The sequence below is a fragment of the Saccopteryx leptura genome, chromosome 9, assembly GCF_036850995.1.
Source record: "Saccopteryx leptura isolate mSacLep1 chromosome 9, mSacLep1_pri_phased_curated, whole genome shotgun sequence".
Classification (NCBI taxonomy): domain Eukaryota; kingdom Metazoa; phylum Chordata; class Mammalia; order Chiroptera; family Emballonuridae; genus Saccopteryx; species Saccopteryx leptura.
In genome coordinates this window covers 84,091,691-84,104,853 of record NC_089511.1, presented here as the reverse complement: position 1 = coordinate 84,104,853, position 13,163 = coordinate 84,091,691, and the positions used below count along the sequence as shown (strand labels likewise).

At 38.8% G+C, this 13,163-nt stretch overlaps 1 protein-coding gene across 4 annotated transcripts in view; it reads right to left on the bottom strand.

Annotated features, from left to right (window-relative positions):
* Positions 1–13,163, bottom strand: part of NRG3 (neuregulin 3) — a 1,209,406-nt gene that overhangs the window by 678,712 nt on the left and 517,531 nt on the right. For all 4 annotated transcript variants that reach the window (XM_066349570.1, XM_066349572.1, XM_066349571.1 and 1 more), the window contains exon 2: positions 5,449–5,578. In XM_066349570.1, the coding sequence (XP_066205667.1) occupies positions 5,449–5,578 (130 nt within the window). The remainder of the gene's footprint in view (positions 1–5,448; positions 5,579–13,163) is intronic.

Here is a 13,163-nt window from a genome sequence, read left to right as displayed (position 1 = left end):
GTTGCTGTAGGATGTATCTTCCTGTTTTTTATGTTTCAAAACACATGGATCTAGCATTGAAAATAATTATTATAAAGAGTATAAATTAATTATTAATAAAAGAAGCAAACACATTCAAATATACATGGCAGTGTTTAATCTGAAGGGCTTAATTGAAAGTTCTCTTAGCTTAATAACAGTGACTTATAATGACATCAACTTCACGGCAACAGGGACACTATCTACCTTTCTTAATGGGAAGATGAGAAGCAGGGCTTAGTGCTTTAACCAGGTTTTACATAAATGAAATTGAGTGCAATGTAGAGATGTTACAAAATTCATAAGAATCAAAGAGGAAAATAGTTGTAAATCCTATTAGTCTTTTTATTTCTTTTTCAGAATTCGATCGTTTATTATGTTCAACTTTGCAATTTTAAAACCTGATTTGGAATAACAACATGATATAATGAGCATTTTCATGTCTTTAAAACATTTTGAATTGTCCAGACACGGCAAGTCAGGGTTTTTTCTATTACAAATAAAACTGTGTTGAACATCCTTACAAATAAACCTACATATACATCTTATGGGCTAAATTCTTAAAAACAATATAAAGATTTTGAAATATACTGAAACATTACCTTCACAAGGTGTTTAATAATATGTACTTCCTCAAATAATGACTATGTTTCTACTGAACCCTCACCAAAGTATTTGCTTTTTAAAATCACTAAACATATGACAAACAAACAACAAAAAAAGTAATTTGCATTTCTTTGTGAGGCTGCGTATTTTCATGTGTATTGGTTTATTTGCATTCTTTCCTTTTTATGGGAAGAGTATATTCCTCCTCTCCTTTGTCCATTTTCCTACTGAGGATTAATGTTAGTGTTCCTCTTAGTCGTGTATGTGACTTCTTCAAAATACTAATTTTATGCCATATTTGGTGTGCGGTTTACTTATAGTTTATCTGTCTTTTCTTTTTGTTTCTGATTTATGAAATTCAGGTCAGAAAACAACATGTCAATACTATGACCTTACTGTTAATTTTTAATTCAAGATGTCCTTTCAATTGCTGACATAAACATGTCATTTTATTTACTGTTTACCTTAAGACTTTATTTATTAATTATATTAACTTCTGAATCATGAAGAACAACTTCTGTTATAGAAGAGGAAGTAAAAACCCTGTTTCTATTTGTTTTATCTGATAGTCAACCAAATCTACCAAATAATCCCTTTTTCAGTTTCCTCCCTTTTGTAAATCTCCCCTTATTCTACATTCAGTTTCACTATAGGATGCCAGGTTCTGTTTCTACTAATCAGTCAGCCATTGAACTATGGCTTTATAGTATATTTTAAGTTGAGCAAGATCACTTTTGCTTGTTTATTTAATGTTCTTTAAATTCCCGCTGTCTGCTTATTTTTTGAATCTTTGTATTCCTCTTGAATGTTCATTAGTTTGCTCTATAATTTCAAATTATTTATAGTATAAATGGATTTTTTTTTTTTTTTGTATTTTTCTGAAGCTGGAAATGGGGAAAGACAGTCAGACAGACTCCCGCATGCGCCCGACCGGGATCCACCTGGCACGCCCACCAGGGGGCGATGCTCTGCCCCTCTGGGGCGTCGCTCTGCCACCACCAGAGCCACTCTAGCGCCTGGGGCAGAGGCCAAGGAGCCATCCCCAGTGCCCGGGCCATCTTTGCTCCAATGGAGCCTTGGCTGCGGGAGGGGAAGAGAGAGACAGAGAGGAATGAGGGGGGGGGGGGGTGGAGAAGCAAATGGGTGCTTCTCCTATGTGCCCTGGCCGGGAATCGAACCCGGGTCCCCCGCACACCAGGCCGATGCTCTACCGCTGAGCCAACCGGCCAGGGCTATAAATGGATTTTTGAAAGGTCTAAAAATACAATGAAGAGTGAGAACATAACAAACAGAAAAACATGAAGCCTCCCTTATACCAAAATTGGCAGTGTTACCACTTTTGAGCATGTCTTACATAATCTCTATCAGGGATGACCTAGGTAGTTTCGGTACTATTTTTCCTTGGCCAGTAAACAAAAGAGTGTTAGAGTATGATCAATTTTTTTTATAATATTGAAAAAAAAACTTTTTTACTTAGTTTATCATAGGATTGTGATTATTTTTAAAATATCAGAAAACTTAATATTAAATTCTGTCTGCTGTAACTAACTGTCTAATCTTTTTTTTTTTCTTTTTACAAGTGAGAGGAGAGGAGATAGACAGAATCTCACATGCACTCCAACCAGGATCTACCCAGCAACCCCTGTCTGGGGCCATGCTCACAACTGAGCTATTTTTAGCACCTGAGGTAGAGGCTCTATAGAGCCATCCTCAGCACACAGGGCCAATGGGCTTGAACCAATCAAGCCATGGCTGCAAAAGGGGAAGAGAGGGGTGGGGAGAGGGAAGGAGAGAAGCACATAGTAGCTTCTTCTGTGTGCCCTGACCAGGAATCAAACTCAGGACACCCACACGCCAGGCCGATCCTCTCCCACTGAGCCAATCAGTCAGGATCAACTGTCTAATATTTTGAGACATGTAAAAAATAAACTTTTTAATGAGCTAGATTCACTTGTACTCCTTTACATTGTTGCTCTGACAGACATTATGTTTCATTGCACTGGGAAATAATCCAGTCAGTCAAGTATCATAAAGATATCCTAGTACATGCCAGTCATGAGAAAACACTTTCCCTTGTTGTCTTTATTTCCTAACAATGAAGAATTTCACTTACTCCCAGTACATTACACAGTACAGTGCCACTTAACTCCTAAGTTCATTTCTACATGTATTTATTAAACAGAGTCTTGGTAATAGGAAGTGCTCAATAAACATTTGTCAAATGGGAGAAGAATGACAAATAAAACACACTACTTAAATAGAGTGCAGTACAAAATAGCACATTATTAATAAGTATGTTGGAAATCTTAGAAGTGGATGATAGAAAGCAGGAACAAATGCAAGGCTTCCATTCACAGCAAAGCCTGGGAGATGAATAGCAGGCACACGTGAGATGTGATTTATTCATACACACAAGTAGCAGATTTATAGGTCGCTATTAAGCAACTTGAGTTCCGACTCAGTCTTAAGGTGCTCTTTTATCATGATTAGCTATGTTGTGACTATGTTAAATTACAGGTTGACTGCAATGAAATATGCAAAAAAATATGAAGACAGACAACCATAATTATTACATATATGCATTCTTCCAGTGAAACTATAGATATTCCTGTGTGTGTTTTTAAAGAATTAGACATATATATTGCACAAAAGCAAAATGTTTTTCATCTGGACTTGAGGTCCATTGTCAGAGACTAAACTGTGCACCCCAAATCATGTGAAAGTTCAAGTCCCAACCTCCAATACCTTAGAATGTGACCATATTTAGAGAAAAAGTTTTTATAAAGGTAAAGTTAAAATAAGGTCATTAAGTTAAAAGAGGAAATGGACCATAAGCCAATATGACTGGTATCCCTATAAGAGGAAAAAATCTAGATACAGACATGTCCAGACTGAAGAAAATGAGAATACACAGAGAAAAGTTAGCCATCTATAAGCCCGAGAGCAAGGCCTGGAAGAGTGCCCCTCCTTCACTGCCCTCAGAAGGAAGCAGCCTTCCTAACACCTTGACCTCAGATTCTAGCCTCTAGAACTGTGAAAAAATATACTGTGGTTGTTTAAACCACCCACTCTGTGGTCTTTTGTGACAAAACACCCTAACAAATTAATATGCCCATGAATTAACAGAGAATACAGTAAGGAAGCACAGTGAGAAAGAATAAGAATCATTTTGTTTTTTTCAATATGTCAGTTTTAGCAACAATGAATCTCACCCACTTGCATGTCCTGCTGGGTCTTGGTCTGACCCTTCCTTGAGGTAAAACATCAGAATAGTCACTGCTCTAGGTGAGACTTCTTGTTCATCCTACCATCAACCGATTAGGAATGCAAATGTAATTGGTTCTGTGGCCCACTTCCATATCACGATCCGTGGGATTAGCAAAGGTAGCTGTAACACGCCTGAGTATCCGCAAGAGTATGAAAGCACTTCATGCTTTGAAAGGGTGGCTCATTCATGCTTTTCCCTTGACCCGCCCAGTCTCTGTGTTTTCCATTCGTGGCTGTGCTGATCTCGTAAATGGAGCAAGAGAAGAGGACTGTGAGCAGGAACCTTTCCCAATCCCTGCATCCCCAACCAAGGTTCACAGAGAACAGAAACACGGTACACATTCTATAAATGGGGTTTACCTGAACAGCACCACCCACATCACATGCGAGCCACCATAGCAAGAGGGAAAGGCCACAGTTATTTATTTAACCTGGCACAGGAGATGTGGTAACTTTTACAGAGATCAGCCACTATCACTTGTCAGCTCTTCCAAACCTGTGCCCTGCCTACTGTAGCGACTCTGCCTCCCCAGGGGGAAGCTGGCACTGGAAGCCAGGCAGGCGTCACTGACATGTTTAAGATCACAACTATACGATGCATTCCTCTATGTCTTCTTAATAAAATAACATGGAATAAAGTTTTATAATAGTAATAGAAAGAGAGAAAGAAAAGTCCTAATTTTTCATGCTTCATGATTCAGAATAATTAATTTAATAACTGTGTCATATGAGAAGAGTAAATAAAGAGAAGAGAAGGGGTGTGGATCCATGTGATCATTGAAGCATAAGAAATTGCCAGGAGAAACAAATTACTAGGGTAGTGCTGGAAATAAAAGCTCCCTAGGAAATATTTTTCATATGCTAATTTGATTCTTCTATGAAGTCTTAAAGCTGCAGGGTCTGCAAGTACTCTATTTCTCTCCAATTTTTCTTTTTTTTAGCAGTTATGTAACCTCCTGTTTCTAAAAACCAATTAAATACCTTCCTGATCTCTCCTGGGAATTTTCTCTAAGCAGTTCTCTACATGGACCATAACAGAACTATGATTTCATTTACAACATCTTACTGGGAAGTATTTTATCATCAGGGGTGTTAAAAATCTATTGAAATTAATAAGCAAGGGAAGAATCCAAATAAGTTGCAGCTTTCTCTGGATACAGCCACAGTCCCAAATCGGGTGACTTGGTACATGAGACATACTGAGATGCTACATCTTAGAAGAGCAGTTTTCTTTGTCCTTTCTAAGCCTGTAGGTTTCTGAGAAGGGCTCGCTTCTGAGTACGAGCATACATGCCTGACACCCACACCAAAAAGATAGGCTGCTGAACTGAGACCTCTTACGTTGGTAGCTCTAAAATCGCCCTTTACTTGGTCAGGTAAAACTCAGTTTTATCTTCCTCAAATCCAAAAGATAACCAGCCTTGTCCCTTCTTATATTATGATTCTTGATTCCACCCTTCAAACAGATGGACTGAACCCATCACATTGCATAGTCTCGGAGCTCAACCTCCCCTTCCCCCACCAGGCTTTGGAGGGCCAGTGGCTGCTGTGGCTTACCGACAGTGCTTATGCGACCCGGTCAGGGTTTCGATCACAAAGCACTCGCCATCATTGAGGCAGTAGGCAAGGTCCTTGTCACGGCAGGGTTTGAAGTGCTCGGATCGCTCAGTGGAATACGTCGTTGTATCTGTCAGGGGAAGCACATAGAGACATGCTGTCAGGACTGCATTCTGACACCGCCAGCTCCTGTCGTTGGCCTGAGTCTGTGTGTTGAGGCCCTTGGCAGTACTAGACAGACAGGATGAACTCTCCACTCAAATGAAAAAATGCAATCAGATGTGATCACTTTATAGACAGAATGTTTGTGTCACCCTCAAAATTTTATATATTGAACCCAATCCCCAACGTATTAGGTGGTAAGGGCCTTTGGTGGTGATTAGGTCATGAAAAGAATTAGTACCCTTACAACATAGAGCCAGAGGTCTGTCTGGCCCACTCTAGTCATGTGAAGTCACAGCCAGAAGACAGCCTTCCACAAACCAGAAAGACCTCACTGGACACTGAATTTGCTGGCACCTTGATCTTAGACTTCCAGTCTCCAGCACTGTGAGAAATGCAGTTCTGTAGTTCATTACAAGTAACGCAGTCTACCGTATTGGTATAGCAGTCCTGACTGACTAAGACAACGACTATATTCAATTGCCTTATTTCTCCACTAGCTTTTAACAGTTAGAAGCACTCCAGACAAGCCTCATCTGAGGATCCATCAACAGTAAATCTGAATGATCACCCAATCCAGCACCTCAAATCTGCTTTCATTAATTTCAGTTTTAACAATCATGCTTGAGGGATTGAAACAATGTCCCTTTTCATTTTATTGTTGCCAAATGTCATTAAACATCTGATCAATGTCTATTGTAACTGTTTGTGGAAACCAGTGTCAGTTTCTGTGGGGTTTTCTGTTTGTTTATTTTTGTTTTTTAATTACAGCTGTAATTGGCAAATAGCCAAGACAATTATTCCTTTACTTTCTCCTATTATTATGTAATTAAAATGCAAATGTTCCAAATTCTAAAATAGAATCTCTAATGTGAAATTTTTTCTGGTAATTATTTTAATAGGACCAAATTATTGTCATTTTTAGCATTATCTTAAACATGTATTTTTAAATCATAATTACTTATATTATTTTAAATCAAGCTTTGTCTACATCTACTTCTCAAACACAAACTCACCATAAATGTGTGCTATTTGCTAGACACAGACTCTATTAGCACATACAGATATTCCAGTTTCAGAGTTTAAGAAATTAAAGTATTGACTCCAATTTCACTGACATTCAAGAAAAAATCGGTTTAAAATGTCAAAGTTGAATAAATGACTGTTCGCTTAAACTCTTAATTCTTTTCACAGATCTATGTTAATACAATAATAATGTTCAATAGCACAGGCTGTTGTACCGCTTGCTCACTAGAAGTCACAACGAACGTGCTCCTGATCACCATCCACTGAGGGGGCAAGGCTCTCCTAATAGAAAATTCACTCATGTCCTTCCAACATTTAATACTTCTTAGTGGGCCCCATTTCTAGAGAATTAACTCAAAATTCCTCAGTAGAGCAAAGAAGCAGAATTTGCCTGTCTGATATCATCTTCTTGCACCCTAAAACACACAACTAAATTTCAAACTATTAATTTATTCCCCCGAATTCCAGGAACTACCTATATCACACTACTCTCTTCTTCCTGGACCATCTGTCTCTTTGGTGGAAGACACGTGGCTATCCTTCAGAATTAGAGCATCTTCCCCTGTGTCCCTCTAGCGCCTTTTATCACTGGCATCCCTGCCTTTCACCCTGCAAGTAACCATTTGTTCATATTTACTTTTTTTCTTAGCCTGTGTAATCCTTGAGGCCAGACACAGGTTGAGCCTTACTCAGAACTGGTGCTTAGTAAGAAAAGTTTCAGTAAATGTGATCACTCTAACATCGCTAACAGTTTCAATGCTACCACGAAAGTTAGGATCATTAAAGACATCCCAATCACATGAAAGTGAATGCATATCCTACAACACAATGTTAGCTACAATTTCACACTAATGTTATTATTTTAGAATACTCATTTTATCCTTGATGAATATTACAAAAACACATATCGCTGTCAGATTGAGATGGACATTCACACACATACTGCGCACATTCTGTGAGCACTGAAAAATCCACTTCTAATATCTGTTCTTGGTGATACAATAAGAACTTATTTTTTTTTCCCACTTCAAAATACCTGCCCATTACTACTTTGTCACAAAATATAGGCTTTGTAAAATAGGCATATTTTCTGTTTTCAGAGAGCTCTCTACAAGGAAGACTTGTTGTTTGATACAGTATGTGATAAATAGTTGCACAGACTCAATCTCTCTTTCTATGGGAAATACTTAAAATTCAAGAACTACAAGCAAAATAATTCAGTATGAAATACCACAAAGTTATTGTGTGGTACTACTACTTTGGCTTCTGAAATATGTTAACTCATGATCACTTAGCTAAGTTTTCCTTTAATTTCTTATTATCAGTTTATTGATATTCACTGATTATTCCTCTAAGAGCTGCTCATCATTAACATAACCTATAGCATAAAGTGAGATCCTTCTTTTATAATCAGTGGTTTTAACAAGCTACAGGCTCCAAGAGCAATACAATGGCAAAGCAATTATAATCAATTAGTTTCATCTGACAACTACTGTCTCCAGTGGTTACCTCCCCAGTCTACCATCTGCTCTCTCTCCCCATCACGTTATCATCTATCACAGGATCAGAGACCTGAGCAAATCCTCTGCAAACATCCAAGCTGGGAGAGGACAGAGATTGGCAGGCTTAACACGTACTCAGGTTATCAATTACCACTGCTTAGAGAATTTCAAAATTCATTTAAAATGGACCTGCTTATCCTTCACAAAAATGTGACTAAATTAAAACAAAATGACATTATTAGTTTAATAACTTTAAATATAATAAAAAGTAATGGAATATTTGGACTAATCTTTCTATAGGTAAATAGACTGCAATGATCAATAAGTTTGAAATCTTAGCATTCACCTGAGCATTTCACCATATGGTACCCATATAGCCCCTCATCACCTAAAATCACAGACATTGGGCAAGTTAAATAAAATCCACTATGAGGTGAAATTTTATACTTGTAAGGAACATGGCAAATATATGGATGGAAAGATAAAGTCACTAGGTGAGATGGAAATGATATCAGAGTAACGGTGGTGTGAGAGACACCCTGACCTCTTGCCTTGAAGTTTGAACACATCACATAGCTCTAGTCCAGTGAAGGAACCCCACCTGGGCTCGCAGGCGCACCTGAAGGATCCGCACACCAAGTGGACTACAGGGGGGAGGACTGGGAAGCGGAGAAGATAAGACGCGGTTGCGGTCAGCTCCGGAGAAAAGCAGGAGTGACTGCTACTCCTTCTGCTGGGAGGAGCAGATAAATTGAGGGACAGATGGGGAGATACTGAACCAATGCAGCAGCAAACAAGAGGTCACAGCCAGAGTCCCCGCAGTCTGCTAGCAGCCTACAATAGGCACAGAAACAGAAAAAAACAAAGTGTGCCCCCCCCCCTAGCCTCCCAGATTCTGTCACCGTCCCCTCGCGGTACAAAGTGTGGCAGGGACTTACTGCACAGATAGCTCGCCAGAGCCACTCTTTCCCCAGACACAGAGATGCTGTGTCTGGTCCCCTGGTCTGCTGAGATGCAGAAAGAGCAACCACAGACCTGAGATTGCCATTGCTAAAGCCATAAACCTCACAATATGCCCTACCCATCATCACAACTGCAGCCCCACCTCTATTATTGCAACAGCAACACCACAGTGGAGGTCACTAGCACTTGTAATACAGCACAACCTACTGGAAAAAAATAGAAAAACCTCTTTTTGCTTGGGAAATTCTTTTCCTCTAATTTTTTTTTCTAGTTTTTCTTTGTTGTTTTTCTGGTTGTTTTTTGTTTTTGTTCTTTGCTTCTTTTGTGGTTTTTCTTTTATTTTTTTCAGCTTTATCTTTTTATTTTTATTTTTTTTTTTGGCTTGATTTCTTAAAAATACCACCCTCAAATGTCCTCAGAGCAGAAGAATACAAATACCATGGTTACCCAAGAAAGAGATGAAGGAGATGAAGGTCAGAAAGAAAATGAAGAATCTCCAGAAAGCACTCACAATCACATGGAAACCTTGAAGTTAAATGACAGAATTCAAAACTGAAGTTCTGAAAATACTCAATGAGATGCATGAAAACACTAATAGGCAACTTAATGAGCTCGGAAAACAAAACGAGTACTTTACCGAGGAAACTGAAACTTTAAAACGGAGAAGAAAAACTCAATAAAAGAACTGAAAAATGAGCTAGCAAATTTAGCTAAGACAGGCCAGATAGAGGAGAAAATCAGTGTCATCGAAGACAGGCAAACAGAGATGCTATAGAGGGGGGAAGAAAAGAGAAGCTCAAGAATTTTTTTTTAATAGATACAGTCAGAGAGACGGATAGCTAGAGACAGACAGACAGGAACAGAGAGAGATGAGAAGCATCAAACATCAATTTTTTGTTGTGACACCTTAGTTGTTCATTGATTGCTTTCTCATATGTGCCTTGACCGTGGACCTTCAGCAGACTTGAGTAACCCCTTGCTCAAGCCAGTGACCTTGGGTCCAAGCTGGTGAGCTTCTGCTCAAACCAGATGAGCCTGTGCTCTAGCTGGCGACCTCGGGGTTTCGAATCTGGGTCTTCGCATCCCAGTCCAATGCTCTATCCACTGCACCACCAACTGATCAGGCAAGAAGCTCAAGAATTTTAAAAAATGAGGGAACTCTATGAGAGTTTTCTGACTCCATCAAAAAGAGCAATATAAGAATAATGGGTATTTCAGAAGAAGAAGAGGAGAAGAAGGAAATGGAAAACTTATTCAAACAAATAATTGATGAGAACTTCCCAAGCCTATGAAAAGAGTTAGATCTTCGAATTCAAAAAGGAAACAGAATACCTAGTTACCTCAACCCAAACAGAACATTTCCAAGTGTTGGTCAAATAAGTTTTTAAATATGATATATATGTTTGCTCACTTAGAGTGTGTATTGGGTGTGGGGGACAGGCTGTAAGCAGGCCGGGTGGTTATAGCCTAAGGCTTAGTTTTAAGACTAAGCTTTTCCCCACTCCTTTGTCTGATTGCATGATGTGGGGTGGTGCACTCTCATGAGGAATCCCATTATGCCTCAGATGAGTGACTTTGTATCAGAGACTTCCTTGTTTGTATACTGGATTAAAGGTTTTGATTTCTACACTTTAAAATGGGGGCAGACTGGGAGCTTGCTCTCTCTCGATTCTTGAGATTAGCATTAGAGAAGAGAGCAGAGAAAAGAGAGCAGAAAAAGGCCACGTGGAGGAGGCCAGGGGAAACAGCCAAGATGGCGGAGTGCTGAAGAAAAAGTCAGTTTGTGCAGAGTTTGTGCGGAGAGAAGGAGATGGGGAACAGAGGTGAATAAGGCTGGTGAGGTAGAAACCTTTGATTCTAGGAAACTCGGTTAAGTCAGTAGCTTTGGGAGCCCTGAATGGAAAGAGAAGTGTTTTCTCACTGTGTGTATTTCTTGCCCGCCAGGTGCAAGCTAGGATTAAAGGTAATGGCCCACCAGTTTTTGGCTCCATTGTTTCATTACCGTCTGTCCGAATCTAATGCAAACCTGCATGGGCCAGGTGGCTGTGACGGTGGCCATGGCTACTGGCTTTACACCAAGGCACATTGTAATAAAATGATAAAAAAATCAATGACAAAGAAAGAATCCTCAAGGCAGCTAGGAAAAAGAAGAACATAACATATAAAAGAAGGTCCACCAGATTATCATCAGACTTCTCAGCAAAAAGTCTACAAGCCACATGAGAGTTGATCCAGATATTCAAAGTACTGAAAGACAGGAATTACCAGCCAAGAATACTATATCCATCCAAGTTATCCTCCAACCATGAAGGAGAAATAAAACTATTCCAAACATACAGAAGCTGAGGTAATTTGTCACCAAAAAAACCCTATGAAGGAAATACTCAATGGGGTTATTCTGTCAGATACAAAGAACAAAGCAACACAGAACTACAAGTAAAAGCTCCAACAAGGTTACAATATAAATAAAGATAATCTGAGACAACAAAAGCGTAAAGGGGAGAGGATAGTCTTAAGTAGCAAAGGAGGATGGAGTGCAGAAGCACTCATAAGACAAAGGACTCTTGTATAAATGAAAATTTTTCTCTTAATATCCTAATGGCATCCACTCAAACACACACACACACACACACAAATAAAAGATTTATCTTAGCCTGACCTGTGGTGGCGCAGTGGATAAAGCGTTGACCTGGGACACTGAGGTCACCGGTTTAAAACCCTGGGCTTGCCTGGTCAAGGCACATATGAGAGTTGATGCTTTCTGCTCCGCCCCCTTCTCTCTCTCTCTCTCTCTCTCTCTCTCTTCTCTAAAATGAATAAATAAATAAAAATAATTAAAAAAAAGATTTAGCTTAAAAAAAGAAGAAATAGAAGAAAGATGCATGGAATATCACCAAACAGAAACAACTCATAGAAACACAAAGGAAAAGAACCAGAGGAGACAGAGCTACCAGAAAACAACACATAAAATGGCTATAGAAAAATGGTGCTGGGAAAATTGAAAAGCCACATAAGAATGAAAGAAACTTGACTACAGTTTGTACCTATGTATAAAAATTAATTCAAAATAGATCAAAGACCTAAATATAATATATGGAACAATAAATTACATAGAAGAAAATATAGGTACCAAAGTTATGGACCTTGGCTGTAAGAGAACATTTTATAAATTTGACCCCAAGGGCAAGGGATATAAAGGCAAAAATAAATGAATGGGACTATATCAAACTAAAAAGCATCTGCACAGCAAAAGATACTGGCAACAAAACAAAAATACAACCAACCAAATGGGAGATGATATTTAAAAACAACAGCCAGATAAGGGGTTGATCTCCAAAATATATAAAGAACTCACAAAGCTCAGCAACAAACAAGCAAACAATCCAGTTAAAAAATGGAGAGAGGACTTTTCCCAAGAAGACCTACAAAAGACCAATAGATATATGAAAAGATGTCCACCTTCATTTGCTATTAGAGAAAAAAAAAACTATAATGACATACCAGCTCACACCTGTAAGATTGGCTGTCATCAACAAGATAGGTAATAACAAGTGTTGGAGAGGCTGTGGAGAAAAAGGATCCCTCATCCACTGTTGGTGGGAATGTAAACTGGTACAGCCATTACGGAAGAAAGTATAATGCTTCCTCAAAAAATTAAGAATAGAACTACCATATTACCCAGCAATCCCTCTACTGGGTATCTACCCAAAAAATTCAAAACGATTGGTATGCCAAGACACATGCACCCCCATGTTCATTGCAGCATTATTCACAGTGACCAAGACATGGAAATAACCAAAGTATCCTTCAATAGAGCATTGGATAAAGAAGAAGTAGAATGTGTGTGTGTGTATGTGTATGTGTGTGTGTGTGTGTGTAAGCATGTGTGTGTGTATGTTTATATATATAATGGAATACTACTCAGCCATAAAAAGATGATATATTGCCATTTACAACAACATGGACGGACCTTGAGAACATTATACTAAGTGAAATAAGTAAATCAGAAAAAGCTAAGAACTGTATGATTTCACTCATAGGTGGGATATAAAACTTAGACTC